This window comes from Gavia stellata, chromosome 19 (assembly GCF_030936135.1).
Source record: "Gavia stellata isolate bGavSte3 chromosome 19, bGavSte3.hap2, whole genome shotgun sequence".
NCBI classification, from domain to species: domain Eukaryota; kingdom Metazoa; phylum Chordata; class Aves; order Gaviiformes; family Gaviidae; genus Gavia; species Gavia stellata.
Window position 1 is genome coordinate 6,529,723 of NC_082612.1, and position 18,194 is coordinate 6,547,916.

Consider the following 18,194-nt stretch of genomic DNA (forward strand, 5'->3'; position numbering starts at 1 on the left):
ATGCAGTTTGCCTTCAAAACTAATACTGCAAAAATCTACTAAAATTATAGGAAAATAAGTTCTGTATTTAATTAAAATTGAAAAGAGCATAAAGGTTCTTACATAACACCATAGAGGTTACAACATAATGCAAAATTACATAACACATACATGTAGCATTACACTTTTCTGTCACATACCAGTGTAACACCTAAGTCACTTGTTCCATGTGATCCGATACATTACAGAACAACATTATATGAAATCGGGTTCTCCATATGCAGGTCTCCTCCAGGATCCTCTTCATATGAATCTACATCAGTGTAACTGCTGGGGTCTATTTTATATAATTACATCACAGTCCGGAACATATGTCTGTTGCTTTACTATGCTTTATTCTTTTTTCAATTCAGATCAGCCTAGGAGACACTGGATTCCATTTTCAAATCTGCAGATACAGCTGAAGGTTACTGCTTTGCCTCAGAAACCTCGTAGGTGGCTCATTCAAGCCTAACTAGTCATATGTAACTTGAGCCAAGGACCCTTGAAATAAACAGGAAGACATCCTTTTCTATAATGCTGAAAAAAGCAACAGTTCCTGCTTGTCCCTGATCAACTTTGTTAGAATTGTTAGCAGTAAGTGACCTGGTTTCGTTAAGAAAGGAAACCTGTAAACTTGAGTGTACAACTTCCTTGTAAATGGGAAGGACACCTGTAAACTTGTTAGTTTGTTGTCATGGAGTGTTATAGGTTTCCAAAAGAGAAGAAAGGAGATTGAAGACAAACAGTCTCATAACAAAACAGGAGGCTTCCTAGAAAAAACTAAGACCCTCTGATATAGACCCTGTAATTATAATTACCCCTATTAGTGGAGTGCCTTCTTCAGCTTCTGAGAAAAACATGAAGTGTCTTCTGCTTATTTTCTGGAGAAAAGTAATGGCTTTGGAAAAGATTACTCTTGGGATCCACTGCTGGGTCTCAAAACTGAACATGTAACATACAGATGACCATGCAGAAGAGTGGGATCCAAACTATTAGTAGAGAAGGAAGGAAGTGTTAATCAGTAAATATATCAACATCTTCTATTGGTAGCTATTTCCATTGCTAGCAATACTACTATTGCTATTTCTTTTTTGCTCTTCTGAGTAGAAAATCTACCATGTGATAAACAGATTTGAATAGAGAGTCTACCGTGAGACAAAGATAAAGAATTATGCTGTTCATTTCAGCATAATTGTCCCTGCTGCAGTTCAGAAAGTAGCTGAATTCTTTTCCCATGAAAACTAGAAGCATGATGTCCCAATGCAAGTTCATTTTACAAAACACTGACAGGTCCAAAATGAATATCAACAGTTTACTAATGACAGAGCCTTAATATTAACTGCTGATAACTCAGGAATTTCACATGCAATCACCCTCTGAAGTTACAGTTTTACTGTCCTTATAAGATAAAAATTTCTTGGTTATCTAGCTGTGGTACATGAGGACCTGTGGGAACTCTTTTCAAGAGTTTTACTGCAGAAAACAACTCAATCTGAGAACGTGAAGAATTTGATTGTTACTTAGTTGTAAAGCAGTATTTTTCCCAGTGCTCATTAACAGAATTAAGAAAACAAAGGTAGTTAAGTGGGATGAAGAAATCCAGGGCATCTGATTCAGTAGGAAGAAACACTCTGGGAACCAGCTGTTCACCCGGAAATCAAATACATGTTAAATAGGCAACTGTAACTGCTCAAGCCACTCCGTTGAGTGCCTTGCCAGTCACAACGATGAGTATGAATATAGTACTTAAACGAAATTGCTCAAAGTTTTCACTTCAGTCTTGTTTCATGTAACCAGCAGAAATACATCCTCCTCAATGCTCATACAGAAATACTTAACATGACAGATTTGCACGGTTTCTGTACCCATACATTGTGGCATCTCAAGAACCAATTCAAGTTAATGAGTTTCATCTAGTAATGAGAAAGCTGTAAATAAAAAGAGACAAAATAGCGTTACAACAAAATGCAGAATTAAGATCTGAATAAAATATGCCTGGATGCAATCAGCAGTCAATTAGAATGACAAATTCCATGTGGTTTCAAATTAAAAAATTTTAATGGAGTCTTGAAGCTTAGATACAGAAATACAGTTGCAGACAGCCAAGGGTTCAGTTCCAAATATCCAGGATTTCCAGGTAACGCTACCAATATCTAAGTTTCTAAAGGCTGTAATTGAGAAGGTGAAGTTTGCTTAAAGTTTTGGGGTTTTTTTGCTTTTCTTTTTTTTTTTTTAATGAGGATAAAATTTCCTAAAGTTCTTTTATCTTCAACTTTTTATTTTGAAGCTATGTTTTACTTCAGGTGAATGTCTGTCTTTGGTTTTTATCCTACTAGTATATTAAAAAAAAAAAGTGGGAAGAATAACATGTGAACACATTACAGTTGTTTCTCCTGACTATGCTTACTAGTCAGGTGAGAAGTCTGGAGTTTGTACATGTACAAATAGAGCACTTTGCAATGTGAGATCCATTCTTCTCACACACGCCGTAATTAGCTGTCAGTTTCACCATGGACATTTTCCATGTGCACTTTGAGGTAGTCATTTCTTGTAAACTTTTTGTGGCAAAGCTGGCATTCTGCCATCGGTCGATTGGGGTTGTGAGTCAGCTTGTGTCGGATCAGCATTTTCTTCAGGCTGAAGGACAGATCACAAACCTAAGGCAGTGAAGACAAGACAAAGAGAAAAGAAGTCTTAAAACTTCAAGCATGTATAATGCTCCCTATGTTACATCACTGAGGCCACAGCCACACATACCTGCAATACTTAATAAATGAGCTGGTCTTTGGAAGAATAACTACTTCAGAGAGCACCTTAAAGATTATTACTCTGTCTGGTATCTTTCAATGTTGTACATTAACAGGGGTACCACTGGCAGGGGGGTGGGGGGGGTGGGAAGTGGCAGGAAGGGAAAAAGTACCCAATCTTCAAAATATCAACACACTGAGGTGTACCAGTTACACTGTGGGTTGGTTTTTTTTAAACCTATTCTAGTTGGGACAGAGCAAAAATTATGACAAAACATCACAAGCCTCTGTCAATTCGACCTCAAATGAAATATTTCCTTCCTGACCTGCAGAATGACATCTGCAGGTTCCTAAAAAATCAGTTCAAATTGCTCAGTTACAAGGAGGGAGGAGTGAGAAAAAGAGGCTCTGAAGACTGCAAGAAAGGTTAATAATTATTATAGAGGAAACCTCATTGCTCTAGTCTTCCTCTGCCTGGCCAAGAAAACAGAAGACATCTGGCAAATGAAGGTGCAATTATCTGGTGTGCTGCTTCCCTTCCTCCACTGTACTCCAAGCAGTCCAGTTCATTCTGCCATCTGAATAAATACGTAGAGGCATGAGGGACTCTGCCATGCTAAAACCATCCCTTCTTATAAAAATTCCTGTACTGAAGTCAAAATTTAAGGTTAAGAACAAGTTCAGCCAAGAGAAGTTAGAATGAAAAGTTAAGAAACTGTAGGCAAGACATTAAGTCAATTGAAATTGTGCAGTTATATTGTCACATTCACCTTCCATCCAGGTACATACTGTATGCATGAATTTCCCAGAAAAAAAAAAAAAAATTAGAAAGCATGCTCCTGATTTGACAGATGAAACAGGCAAGAGTTATATAATTAAATAAGAATGAACAACCATAGGCTTGCAATCTTAGAATTCCAGACAAAAATGTCTTCCATGCAGAGGAAACTCAGGGAACCCAGCACAACCCCTCTTTAGGAAAATGAAGTTTTAAATTCATATTGGTATCAAATTAGTAATGAAAATGCTGAATGATTACTGAAACCAAGACAGACAAAAAGAGCTGACTATCCAAGTAGATAATCTTGACCTGCAGTATACGTATTTTATGCCAATTAAAGCAAAACCATACAATGACCATAAAAAGGGTAATTGCCAGAGGCAAGTTCTGTACCCAAAATAATTTTTCGCCAGACGAGAACACTGTATGTGCTGTTGCAATGGAACATTTTTTAATTTATGACATGACGTAATATCGAGGACTTTTATACAGCAACTGTAACTCTCCAACTTTTTTCCCTCAATGCATAATTACCTCTTTCAGACCGAAGCAACAGTCACCCTTTTGTTATGCGACAGTGAATGTCACTTACAGCATCCACTGGTCAGGTCTTAATATTGCTTTTGCCAAGTACCATTTTCTATTCCTCTTCCACAGAACACACAAAGTGAACTCATAACATTTATCTAATCATAACCATCATGCTTGCTCACAAGTCTCAACATGTTAAAAGTATCATATACTTGTAAACACAACATGTTTCTTGGAAGCCAGGAAGCTGATCAAGGATATACACACATACAAGATATGCATATGTTCTGTGTATCTTACACACACCTCTTCATTTTTAAAGTTAGCAGCTTATAACACAGTCTTAAAGTATATTTTTTCATTTATAATGCTCATGTAACTAGTGTAATGTCTCCTGCTGTTCCTTCAAGCATGGTCTACTACCTTTTTCAAAAGGAACATGGAATGCACAGGATCATTAAAGATATGATACATCTTGTGCTGTGCTTATGCATACAAGTTTAGGGGTGGGGTTTTTTAAGAGTTTGCTTCGTATTTCAATTTTATAAGCTAGACTGACATTTTATAGATTTACAACCATGCTTGCTAATGTGCACTTGAACTCTAATCAATCTCTTCAAAATGATCAAAGTTTTGATCGTGTAGGGAGGATGGAAAAGACTGACATTTGAAAGTAAGTGTAGGGTCAACTAAAGGCAGAGTGGAGGGAAATACTGTACTGGAAAGAAACCAGGACAGGCAGTACCTGACCTTTCTGCCCCCAAAGAATAATCTGTTGTCTCTGAGGCAACTGAAGTTCAATTGGCCTTCCAGTAAAAAGCAGGTTGGTCTTCAGAGGACAGAAATCTAATACGCTAGGAAAAACCATATTTTTCATTTCCATAGTTCAGTTATTTTCACTTTCCTATGTGATATATAATAGAATTTTCACCTTAAAATGGGAATATTCAATTTCCATTACTATCAGTGGGATGTAAGAGCTTTGAGTCATTAACAGTAAGTCCTGAAAATGCTTTTTTTGACTGATGAGACACAGAAATAGCCACATAAATAAACAGCAGCACCTTCATCAAACAGGGTACAAGGATTGCTTTTACATGCAGCACAATCCTGTACTGTAATGTCTGTTCCACATGCCTGAGAGAGAGAAGAGTGACAGAGGAAGAAAATTCTATTTAAAGCAAAAATACAGTCTAAAAATTGGTGTGTAACAGTCTATATTGGGTGGGGAGAGGTGCGTTGTCAAGTGAAGCCTGTTCTTGAGCCCATAAAATACACATTTTTTTCCAATAGCCCAAAGTTTTCTTTCTTCAGTTCTTTTGCACTGGAGGCAATTCCTGTTTGTAAATGCTAGCAGTACTAAGAAACAAAGAAAATTCTGAGAGCAAATGTTAGTAATGTTATTTAGAAGAAAGCTGAATAGTTTCTATGACTGCTTCTAATGCCAGGTAGAAACAAGACCAAAACCCTCAATCCTCTTAAGACTTTTGTCTTTCAATGTGGCTTCATACATGATTACATTTATGAATATGCTAATCATTGAAAAATAGCCTGTTTTTCACCTTTACAGGATTCTTAGTAGGTCTGGACATGGGACTTATGGAGTTTTCCAATTACTTTAATGACTAAAGGCATGCCAGTAGTATGCCTTCACCCCTTAAGACACACAACGGAAATGGGGAAAAAAATCCAGAAAATAGTAACAAAGACGATTATGAACATGGGAAGTTGTCATGCAAAATGTTGGAAAGAGAAACAACTTCAGAGAAGTTGACTAAAAAAGAACATGGCACGTGTACAGAAAACAATGAATGGAATAGCTATTAACTCTTTCTGTTAATGAAAGAACTAAAAGACAGTTACTGAAATTCCATTGCAGTAACCTGACACACTATCCCCTCCTCAAAATCTCTTTCCACAGTTAAGAATTTGTGGAAGTTGTTGCCATAAATTACCACTCAAGTCATTATAAGAAAAATAATGAGAACATCTACAGCTATCTTTAGCAGGATAAAAAATTGCAGGTGAGAATATCTGAGTGTAAAAAGCAAACTTTAGTATTGGGTAGCCAACAATAAATATCTCCCATAGGTTACATTTTTCTGTAACTGTCCACTACTGGTTTTCCTGTAACTTCTGCTGAAACACCTGGTAACATGCAATGTGTGAGACAGCCCTGGAGGAATGGTCTGCTCTGGGTGACATTTACTATGTCCCCAGCATCTGCAGAAGCGGAGTCTAGATGAAATAAGGAGTAACTATCGAAAACAAAACTTTCAACACTCTCCAAGTGTGCATTAAGCAGCAAACCATGGTAGGCACCTGGGCAACCGAAGATTGTATGAATGAATAGTAAAGGCAACTGCTGTTTATGTCCAAACCCCGAAAAGTCAGTAATCTCTGCAATGTGCAGGTGGCAAAAGACTAGTGCGGAAGAACAGTTTTGGTGAAACATGGCAGTAATTTACAAAAAAAAAATCTCCAGTAAATGAAGGTACATAAAAATTCTCAGAGAAGGACTAGGACTAGACACAGATTACAGCTGTTTCTAGAAATACTAGATTTGGGAAAATACAGTTCTATCTAATTAATGAGGAAAACTGAAGTTGAAGCAGGAAAGTGTGTTTTCATACAGCTCCTATTTTCAATTAAAGAAAGAAAAAAGAATAAAATATAACCACCACCCCAAACTGGTCTGAAAAAGCACACTGTGAATCCAAGACCAGTGAATCTTGGATCCACAGTGTGTGAAAAATGGCATTTACACTGCAAGCTAGCCAACAGCTGATAAACAGTATAGCAATCTGAAATCTGAAAAAGTTATTGACAATGATTTGGAATTAGAGAAATCCTCAAGGTACTATCTAGAGCCACGCTGAGATTATCCCAAAAGAATACAGCAAATCTCCTGACTTGTAGACTTCAGCAAAATACTGTAGCTGAAGTTTTTCATTAAATTAATACATTTTATTCTCAATGAAATGTCACCAGATTATTTATTAAAAGTCAGATCAATTAACAGATCTTGCTACTTTCATGCCAAGTAGTTATTCTAATTTTGCATCTATTTTTAGAAATTTGTGAACAAGTTTACAACTGTTCAGACTGAGCCATCTAGGATATAACTGAAAGCTGGAGGTTCCCTTGTGACTAGTTCATTAAGAGCTAGTATCACAAAACAAAGCACCTATACTAATTCTATACCCTATTCCGATGGCCTTCGCTAAATCCTCAAGCAACAACTTGAATTCTGGCATTTGATAAATCTGAAGGACATTATTTTCCAACAGTTTCTTCACATTCAGCCTCCCCACCTGCCTTCCAAAAGCTGTGAGATATGTTGTATACTGAATGGGGTATGCTAAATGAAAGGTACTTGACAGTGATCTATGAATTGTAATATGATATGCTGCATTTCAGCGCTGCAAGCATACACAGCATCCATGATTTCTTCATTGAACAATAAAAAAACCGCACAACTATAAACAGATGTTGAAAATATCAGATCAGATTTCACTAAACAGAAATTGGAAATTCTGAATTCATATTTGTGTCATTCAACATCAGAAGCATTCAGATTCCATGTAATGAATTAAATACCTTTTCCTGTATAAGCTAATGTCCAACTATTAACCTGTCATACAATTTATACGGGAACCCAACCAGCATGAATTTGTAACTTGCAACATCCCAATTGCATTAATAATGGTGAAAATAACTCTTAAGGGATCCAAAACCATAAAATAAAAGGGTGTGCAACGCTCTTGGCAACTGAAGAGGGTACATAAAATTCCCTGAATGGTCTTTCATTAGTTAGGCAATCAAAGACCATATAAAGTGTAACTTTATGCCACAGCCAATAGGTGCAAGACCATAGTCTCACTGCAATTAAGTCCTGCTGCTGCACTGAGGTCAAGAAGACAAAGGGATAGATCAACTCACATCACACTGAAACGGCTTCTCTCCGGTGTGGGTTCTCATGTGCTCATCTAGGCCTCGCTTTTGACTGAAAGCCTTGTTACACTCTGAACATTGGTACGGCTTTTCCTGTATGAAATGACAACAGTGAGTGAAAGTGAGTGAAAGTGAGTCAACACAGAGCCCAAGTCATTAAAGGAGTGGAATTCCATGCTGGATGGTGCAAGTTTTATGTTCTCTCTAAGGGATTACAGTCAGTGAAAACAACAGAAAACGACTTTCAAATGATTAAGTGAAAGCTGGGAAAGCTGTGGCCTGACAGTTTCCACTTCAACACCCACTTATGAATTAATTATCTGTTCCAGTCTTTCAAACCCAGCCATTTTGGGAGTCTGTTTTTTGTAATGTGAAAGGTACAGAAACACAAAATTCCTATGTACTTTCCTTTATCCTCCACAAAAGCTTGAAGCATAAAGACAAGTAAGATGTCTATAAAAACCTCAGGTTTGTTAGCATGTTTCCAAGCAGGGGAAGAGGTGGTACAAGGAAAGCTTGTGGTAGAGAAAAAACTTATTTTGAAAAGTGGTGACAGAAGGTTAATCACATATTCATTGCAGAATCTCAAAGGAAGTGCAGATGGCAACCAAGCCATCTGTATTGTTATTAGAACTATTGGTTAGCAGCTACTGTAACACATGATGTTATAAAAGTTGCAAGCTTACTGACCTCAAATAAATAATTAGAGATATGTATGGAAAACCACTTATATAAAGATTTTCTTCTTTGAAGTTCTTCCTTACTATAGAAACCTACAAGGTGTAATTCCTCCTCTATTCCACTGAAGTTACAAAAGAACTGTATGTAAAACAACATTTAAATACACCTATTAAATGTAAAAGTTAGTATTATGGCACTGCACATTGCCTCATTAAAATTTTGATACTCTAGAGCCACCTTTATTTTTTAATCAAACAATTATACTTCTTCCACTCTCATTCTGCTTTTTTCTGTGGTCCCTAATTTTGTATTGCTTAAGTTCTAAAGATGGGTATTTTAGGCAACAAAGTAAACATTTTTTACTAAATTAAATTGAAAACAAAGACTGAAAATCAATAGGCAATAAAAATGCTAAGTCTATGAATTAACAAATAATAGGTAGTAATCTTAACAGTCTTTTGGGAGCTAACATGGGAACCAAGGATAAGTAAGAAGGAACAACTCAGCTTAGGTGTTGAAGCTACAAAGTGAAGAAATTCTCTGGTTATTGAATTCCTGTTCTCAGTATGTAGGGGACAACCAGGTCTCCATATATTGCTGAATCCTGCCAGGTACTCAGCATAAACTGTACATGTAATACAATGGACTATAAATCAGTGTTGTTCTGGGAACGTCCCAAGCTCTCTCTTTAGGGCAGTTCTTTGCAGGTCCAGAGATCTCAGCAGGGGTAAAGATGGGGTTCTTCATTTTGGAGTACTCTCCCATGAGGTTTACTAGAAAAGTCAGTGTCATAGACAGAAACGTCTCAATCTGTAGTGGCAAGAATCCTCTAGCTCACCAAAACCAGGTCATAAGCTGAGCACACAGTGCCCAGATGCATATAATCAAATTGGCCTAAAGGGAAGACACTAAATGAGGTTTTCTGTGCAAGATTCTCCTTACACAGGTTTATTGTCTTTGTGTTTTTTCATCATTACCTTAATTTTGTACTTTCCATGATTCTTCAGGACAGAGTAAAACATAACAAATTACCTAAAAAAGATCTGAGCTGATCTTAAAAAAAAATCATCATCTAGACCAAAAACTTCATGTCACAGGGAGTTTTGCTGGACTGACTGAAGACTTCATGGAGCAGGTCTGTAATTTTTAAGGAAGTGTACGAATAAGCCATATGAAAAGCAGGTTTCTCCAACACCCCCCTAATTGGTTTTGCATTGTGGTTAACATAAACCACATTTTCTCTGAGTTCTCTGAAAACAGCCTTTCTCTGTGTAGGTTGTTCCACAGAAAGTGCAAAGTAAAGTATATGATGCGTACATCTTAAACACCTATGAAAACATTCATTATTGCAAACTGTACCAGGTGTACTTGCTCCCTTTTTATCATCTTGTTCTTCAGGTACCTGAAGAGTTAACTTGATTATGATCATCTTATTCATTTCAGAGTTAAATGGACTTCAGGATTCCATTTTGGAGAAAAAGCCATTATAAACTGTGGGAAGATGAAGTCACAAACCTGGGCTGTAATATCTTGCCCAAGGTTATGCTTGGCTATTTGTATTATTCTCTATGGCAAAAAAGGGCATATCTAACCATACCCTTGGCATTTGTATTCAAATTCACATATGTAATGCATGAAACACATCCAAAGCTGTCTTTGATCTAATTTTAGATTCCTTACATCTGTATATTCCAGTGACTTCAGCAGACAATTTTGATTCACACCAGCCCCCTCTCTCCACTAAGCTAAGTTGCCCTTCATTCACATTTGTGTCCGTTTCAGTAAAATCGTTAGTGCTGTCCAGAGCAAAACTTGGCCCTAAGTTTCTCTCCAGAGAAAAAGATTTTTTTGTCAGTTTTGAAGAAGACATCCTTCTCAGAGACTAATTTCTTCAAAACAAAACATTCTGTGCTTTTCCTTTTCTCTTTTCCCCTTATTCCCCTCGTATCAAATTTCCATTGCACAATACTTGGAGAAGACAACATTTGTAACATGGAAAAGATGATGTTGGCTTGGCATAACCACCACTGCTCTAAACATGAACAGAAAAAAAATAGATAAAACCACAGCAGTAAGTCTCAAAGAAAGTTAAAGCCACCACAAAAGGACAATAGGGGCCAACAATGAGATTAGAAGAAAGTTGGACAAATTTAAAACATCAAGCAAAGGGAAAAACCTGCTAACTGTCAACAAAACAGGAGGTCATTGGGAAGATCATATAAGTCTGACTTCAGAGGAGTTAGCAACTGCTAGCACTATAAATCTATCCTCTGTTCAAAAAGCATCTGCCAGGCCATGACTATGGTGGCAGCAAAGCCAAAGGATTACATGTGTTTTCTTTTATTGATGATATAAATGAGGAAGGGAGCAGGGAGAGTGAGAGAGACAGGATGTAGCTGATACTGCAGTGATTTAATATTACAATTTTAAGCATACCAGGTATAAATAGAAATATATAGATCACAATTTATAACCTTCCTGCCTCTAAGCAAAGAAAGGCCAAGGAGAGCCGAAATGGGACTTGGTATTCTGGAAGGTGCTTCGCTGTAAGACTGGTATGCTAAGTTAAAAGCTCCCATCTCTGATCATTTTCACTTCACTATGTTAAAACTGAGAGGAATTCAAGATTTTCACAACTATGACAAATAAAACAGTGCCTGCAATGCACACTTCATCTGTCTGTGGATAGCTGAATCATAAACGACTACCTTGAAGTCTATGCAAATTGTGCTTTGCATTAGAAAGACATCAGAACATGACAAATTCTCAAGGCCATTTGACACCACCTTTAACAGATTGATAGAACATGTGTACAGAGCGTCCTGCAACCACGGCAGATGGAAATACTTAAATGCAGAGTATTTGAACTGCTAACTGCTGCTGTAGTTGACTGTATCTCCCTTAAGAAATATAAATACATTATGTATATTAGCTTAGCACTAGTGCATGTGGTTGTTTCTGTAAACCTGGTAAAATTGACTACACAGATAAAACATGAATTACTTTGGTAGAAGTATCTCCAAATAACTTTTAAAATATGAATTTAGAACTAATACATGAGCTCAACAGCAAGAGCAAGAAAAACATAATCTAGAACAATACTATATCCAAATAAATCATAGCTCAAGATTCAAACAAATGAGAGTTAAGAACAGTTTGAGTAACTCTTTCCAAGGTGGCAGGAGCAAGTTAAAACTGGGCTGAACCCACACTCAGTAGACATTATTCTTTACTTTTTTGGTTAAATTAAAATACTACACTGATTGCATATTTATACTACTCAGAGAGTAAACTTGTTGACTACAGAAATGTTACTCAATAATCCTTTTTAACACTTAGGTTTTAATTGACATACAGAGTATACTTAAAATCCCAGAACTATCTAGGATTTAACCTCTGTTATGCTCTTTTTTTTATATCCTACTGAATTCAGCAAATTTACTTCTGATTTACTTCAGAATTTCACATATTGCACATTTCTTCTTGTAGATCATGTTCATACATCTAAGCACACATTAGAATTACTAGCATCTTGGGGCAAGACATACTGACCATGTAAAGTTTCACATGACTATCAACTTGCTGGATCTGCATTTTCTGTGTGCTGAAAACTGAACATTCAGAGAAGTTCAGAGAAACAACTAAAGGCATATCAGATCTTATATTACTTGCAAACATTTAAACGTAATCTTATATTACATGTAAATAGTTACACTTGTGACATCAGTGTGAAAATTGCCAGACATGAATAATGGCGATGATACAGGACAAAAAAAAAAAATAAAAAATCTTTTTTCTTCTCTGGAGACATACAAAATTGAGATCTCTATAACAGACAAATCTGGAGACAAACATGATGTACTTTGGAAAAATGAACAGTAAGGCCCTGCACATATGAGAAGATTCTTGGTAAAACCTGAATAAGCCTGAAAACATCTCAACCTAAGCTCCTGGGGAAACAGTGGGTACGCAACTTTTTTGGGTGAGATTTATTCTCACAACAGGAAACACACAGCTAAAGAAAAATATCAGCTTGTATTTTCAACAGCAAAATATTTTAAAACATGTAGATCATCCTTTAGGTCACCTAATTTTTTTTCCTCTTGTTTTTAATTGCTTTCATTATTCTAAAACAAGGAGCTTTCCTTTGATCCTAAAAGAGAAAGTCTTATAATGCCTACACATGAGATGTAGATATAGTAACACTATCTGCTTTCAAACCTTATATGGAGAATTTGAAAATATTTATATTACCTTTAATAAATATAATTTGCTGCTACAGGTATTTGCATTATCACTTGAACACAGGGTTAGTAAAAAAATTGTTTTGAAAAAATCAGCAAGAATGGAAAAACGTGGCCTATGACAAATAAACATGACCAACCAGACAACATTAAAATATACTAGTCAGGCTTGCAGCTACCAAGAGCTGACCTCTCAAACAGAATCCTGGAAATCCTATAGCTTTGCCAACCTGAAAATGCAGAAGAGACTGGTGTTACCTGCTTACAAACCAGGAGGACAGTGACAAATCCAGACTTGAGGAAGCATTATCTAAAGGGTACCTTAGGCATTGAGGGAATGAGGTTAAGTTTAAGACACCTGCATATTTCACATAAACCCTTTGCTTTGTGTGTTTTAAACCTTTTCCTAATACCAGTAACACTTGGTTTCAATTATTACTAATTATTAACATTGATGTGTCCCTCAAACCACACTCAGGAGCTCTTCAGCCAGTTGTACACAGCATGTATTGAAGATGGTGACCAGAACAGGTATCATCCTGTCAAAAACCCCACCTCAATGCAAAGTGAAGGTTCAGGGCTACCACAGCCTGAAAAGCATGATCTCAGGGGCCTGGAAAAGAGTCCAACCAGAGGCAGCCTAACACAGGGTTCACGATGCATATCCATAAGCAACCCACAACCTACCTTGCAGCCTCACTAACAGCAAACTTCTACCAAAAGTTAAGCAGAAGAGCAATGAATGAGTAACAGAAGTCCTAAGGAATCCAATGCATCTTTCTGCTTGGTCTAGAAACTCCCCACAGATAGCATCAGACCATGCTGAGGGCCAGGCCAAGCGAATCGTTCTTTACCAGAAAACCTGTTAGACAGCAGCTGTGGTAATAGACCTTTGAGCCTCAGCAAATTCCAATGTCAAAGCACAGGTTTTTTTCTACATTTAAGAAGAGTGATGGGTAGTTTCACTATCAATGAAGTGGTGACATGCAAGGTAGTGCTCAATTCTTTTTAAAAGACCAGCTTTCATCTTAATCAAAGGGCTGGGAATGAGGTATAGTGCAGTACGGAAGACAGTAAAGTGCCTACTGAAACAAGGGTGGCTTATGTAGCTGATGTTTAGTTGCATGTCAGCCATAAAAAAAAGACTAAGCTGATTAATGTCATAAAAAAAAAAAATCAGTGATACTTTTCTGCTAGGTCACCACCACTAGCAACATGTCCCCCATTGAGAAGAGAGGCTAAGACACTTAAGATCACAGATGGTGTGAGTTAATGGAGTCCAGTTTTGTGTTTAAGTGTGAAAAATGTGCAAGAACTAACAAGATGCTCTCTTAGTAACTGGACGGTTTTTGGAAGTCATAGCAAGTGGCTCACCCACAGACAGAGGCCTACTTAAAACTATCAGACTTGCATTAAATTACTAAAGTAATGTTGACGCAGGAAGACAAAGGCTCATGAGAATTTACAACTCTACAGAAGAAGTAGTGGTTTGAATCTTACAATGATTAAAACTCAATAAACAATCACTTTACAAGTACACATTTCCTCAGTTGAGAAGTAAAACCCTTTAAAAAAATATTTCCAATAACTAAAGCAGGCACAGAAACTCTCCTGTTGAAGCAACTGTGAAAGGATTTTGGCAAAATTAAACAAAAAAGTCACTTTTATTAGAAATGACTGTTTTTGTTAGAAAAGTTCTCAATTAATTCAGTTTTGAGGGGGTTGGGAAAAAAATCTGAAATTCTTGCAATAAAATTTATAATGAAAATAAAAACATGTATCTTCACTGAAATGCCTGCCAGAAGAAAAAAGGTGTATTTCTTCAAAAGCTGTAGTATATGCAATTAGTTCGACTTTACCATTAACTTCCCATTTTCCACAGTAGTTCTGCCTATTTGCTACCTACAATCTGTAAAGGTTTTGTTTCTTTGGTTTTTTTAAACCGCTAAAGTAATTTCTGCCCCTAAGATTTAGTGAAAGAGGGTTTATTTAATCAGCCATGATGAAAATTCAATAGATGTTGATCTGCTCTTGGCAAAAGAACAGTATCAATATAAAAAAATACATTTTCACTCTATGAGAAAAAGATGATCATCAGTCAACATTACATAAAAGAGTGTGAAAATATAGGTGCAGTGGGATTCAAACCTTCTATATTCTGTATACAAACACAGATTCCACAGGCAAGGAAACCACAGCACTGGCGAAGTCATCATCCTCAGACAGATGTTTGGGAACTCATTCATGCCTCACCAATAGGGAAATATAGAGAAAATCTAATATTGAAAAAATTTCAAAATTCAATCAACACCTCATATTATTTCATTACACACTGTCACGTACATAGAAGACTATTTAGTACCCAATGTAATTTTTTTTTTTTTTTTTTTTTTTTTTTTTTTTTTTTTTTGCAATAGCATGGTATGCTCTTTCTAGAACACATGACCTTTTTTAAAACTTTCTTAAGCCCAAATATTTCCTGGGAAATACAGAACAAGTGAACTTATGTCACAATTGTTAATATTGTTCTTGCATATTTTTTTTAATTTATTTTAATATTCTTCTGGATTAAAAAAAGAATAGAGAGGGTTGTGTAAAGTTCCAAATGAGTGCCCTAGAAAGACTGTTTAACTCCGGACCTGGACGAGGACAGTTTTCTTCTTGTACTGTCCCAGCAGCAAGCTGAAACACTTCGACAGGAGACTGCCTAGCTTCCATACTTATCATGACTTATACCTATTCCCATGAAATTCATAAATAAAACTAAAAATTAACTCAAGGTTGTCTAACTCTCCAACATACTGCGTCAGGCCTTGAGTCCTTAGCTTCTAAGTAGATCCTTACACTGCAGTCACTTACATGACTGCAGCCCATGCAGACATATTCATAAAAGCTTCAGACTAATACTCTCAGCCACCACTAACAAATCAACTGTGAGATTAAGGAGTTCAAGAGTTGACTTCAAAACATACCCAATACTCAGACCATTAGATCACACCAACCCTTGCAATTTTGAGGCTACACTGCTAACAGTATCCAAGCTGCCCAGCTTCAAATGAACAAGAAAGAATAGGAGACAAAGCTGCCTGAACAGTTTTGTGAGTACTGATAGCTTAAGTGTCCAGAAGCTACATAACATCAACTGCAAGATATTGACCAGTTCCATATATATGTTTGTGTGTGTATATACATACATACATATATATATATATGTATTTACATATAAAAAAATATACACACCAGCCAAGCATTTCAAGTGTGGAAAAGTAAAGTCAGTTGCAGAGTTACAATATGCTTATCACTTAACTTGCTCTATTTCTTACAGTATAATCTCTGAACATCAGGTGCTTTTTAAAACAAACTTCAAGATTAATGCATTTTTAAATAGTAGGCACTTATGCATGAAACAAAGAAATGTACCTACTAATACACTGTAATTTCTCTAATTTTTAAATATTACCTCAGAAACATATAATTTGAGCATTACAGCCAGCAGCCTTCCAACCACCAGAAATCAGATTTTTAAACAAGCTATAAAAATTACATGTATCTGTTATACCTTCAAAGGATAAATATTAAATATTGAAACCAAGTGACAAAAAAGCATTTGTAAATGGCTTCTACTCTTTCTGTTTTCCATCACTGCCATGTATTTAACTGAAACAAACTGTAATAAAACTACCATTCTCAGAAGTAATGAAAACATCCATGTGACATGACAGTAACTCTGGGCACCTATCAATGATCGTATTTCCAAACATTAACAATTATATTGCAGTAACGTACAATAATTTCTCTACATGTTTAAGCTCAGACTATGTAATATTATGTCAGGTGCTGAATAAGACTTAGGAAGGAGCTGAAGTTTACTGCACTCTGAAGGTTGGAAGTATGCATGTATTTCCTCAAAGCTGATATGGTCTGTAAATTCATTTCATCAAGAACTTCAATGAGTTCCTCGTTCATGTTTTCTTAGGCTGTTATATTTCCTCTTCTTAAAGAAAAAAAACCCAAAAAAACAAAAAACCAAACCATAAACCAAACACATCTACTTTCATAGAAACAAATCAGTACTCAGGTGACATTTTAATATTAGGTTGTTGGTATTTTCTTCTCCTTACATTTTCAGTAGGGGTTTTGGCTTACCTTCTCTGTTTACTCCAGAGTTTGAGCTGACACCTGTGGCCACCCAGGCTGTACTCAGTTTAGCAGCTGCCAGACCTTAATCAAATTTCTACAATGATTTTTCCAGCAGCCTTCCCTGATCCACAGGATCAGGCTTGGCATTTAATCCCACTGGTAAAATATATCTAGATTTAATCTCTACAATGATATTTTCCTTGCTGAATGTCATATTATTACTTTTAAGCTACTTCACAATTTTTCTGGCTAAAAGACCAGACTCTTTTTTTCAACATATTTACAAGAATAGCCCTTGAGGAAGGGCGCTACGATTATGTTTATTGCCACATTGCTAGGCTTAGCTGATACAAAAATACCTTCTGGATTTATACAACTTGTTATTTATTCTTTCAAAATAAAATGTATGTGTAAGAAAGGGTAAGAAAAGGAATAGCCAACATCCTTACAATCTTTTCAAAAGTCAACACATCGGATGCCTGAAGAGAGAAATTTCAAGTGTGAATTCCTAGCTTTTTTTGTTCTTAGAACTGACAAAAATAAACATTGGAAAACACACTACATTTTTTATTTCCTAATCTTTAGTTTTGTCTTTGTTTAAATGGCCTAGAATCACAGAACAAGTTATAGTTAATTAGTATCATGCTGAGGAGTTTCAAGCTATTTCTGCACAGGTATAATCTTTCTTCACTGGGAAAGTTCTTACATAGTACAGTTAGAATACATCTCCTTTAGTGTTTATATTCAGATCAGGTGTGTGCTTTTGAAGCATACTTCCCAAATGTCCCGTTACTGTGCTTTGGTGCACACTTCCAAAATGTTTTGGACTGCATGACCTGGATTCCTTTTGGAAAAAATTAAACCAGAAGGCTTAATGCAGTCCAGGGAGTGCTATTGTGCATTCAGTCCATAGGACCAGACTACACATAATCTGCAGTAAAATCCTTGAAACACATGCAAGATGAACAACAGGTCCTCAGCACCAACTGTTTCACTTTACATACCTACTACTGCATGGTACTACTTGTTAACATATACGTAGTCTTTGATTTCCAGAATGAAGAATTAGACCACGACTACTCTGAGCCCCAGAGA

At 36.4% G+C, this 18,194-nt stretch overlaps 1 protein-coding gene across 2 annotated transcripts in view; it reads right to left on the bottom strand.

Moving 5' to 3' along the window:
- Positions 1-2,513: 2,513 nt before the first annotated feature.
- PRDM5 (PR/SET domain 5) overlaps positions 2,514-18,194 on the bottom strand; it is an 87,366-nt gene continuing 71,685 nt past the window's right edge. The window contains exons 14-15 of one of the 2 annotated variants that reach the window (XM_059826951.1): positions 8,023-8,127; positions 2,514-2,678 (exon numbers count right to left, since the gene is read on the bottom strand). In XM_059826951.1, coding sequence (XP_059682934.1) covers positions 2,514-2,678; positions 8,023-8,127 — 270 coding nt within the window. The remainder of the gene's footprint in view (positions 2,679-8,022; positions 8,128-18,194) is intronic. The other variant, XM_059826952.1, reaches the window with a different exon arrangement.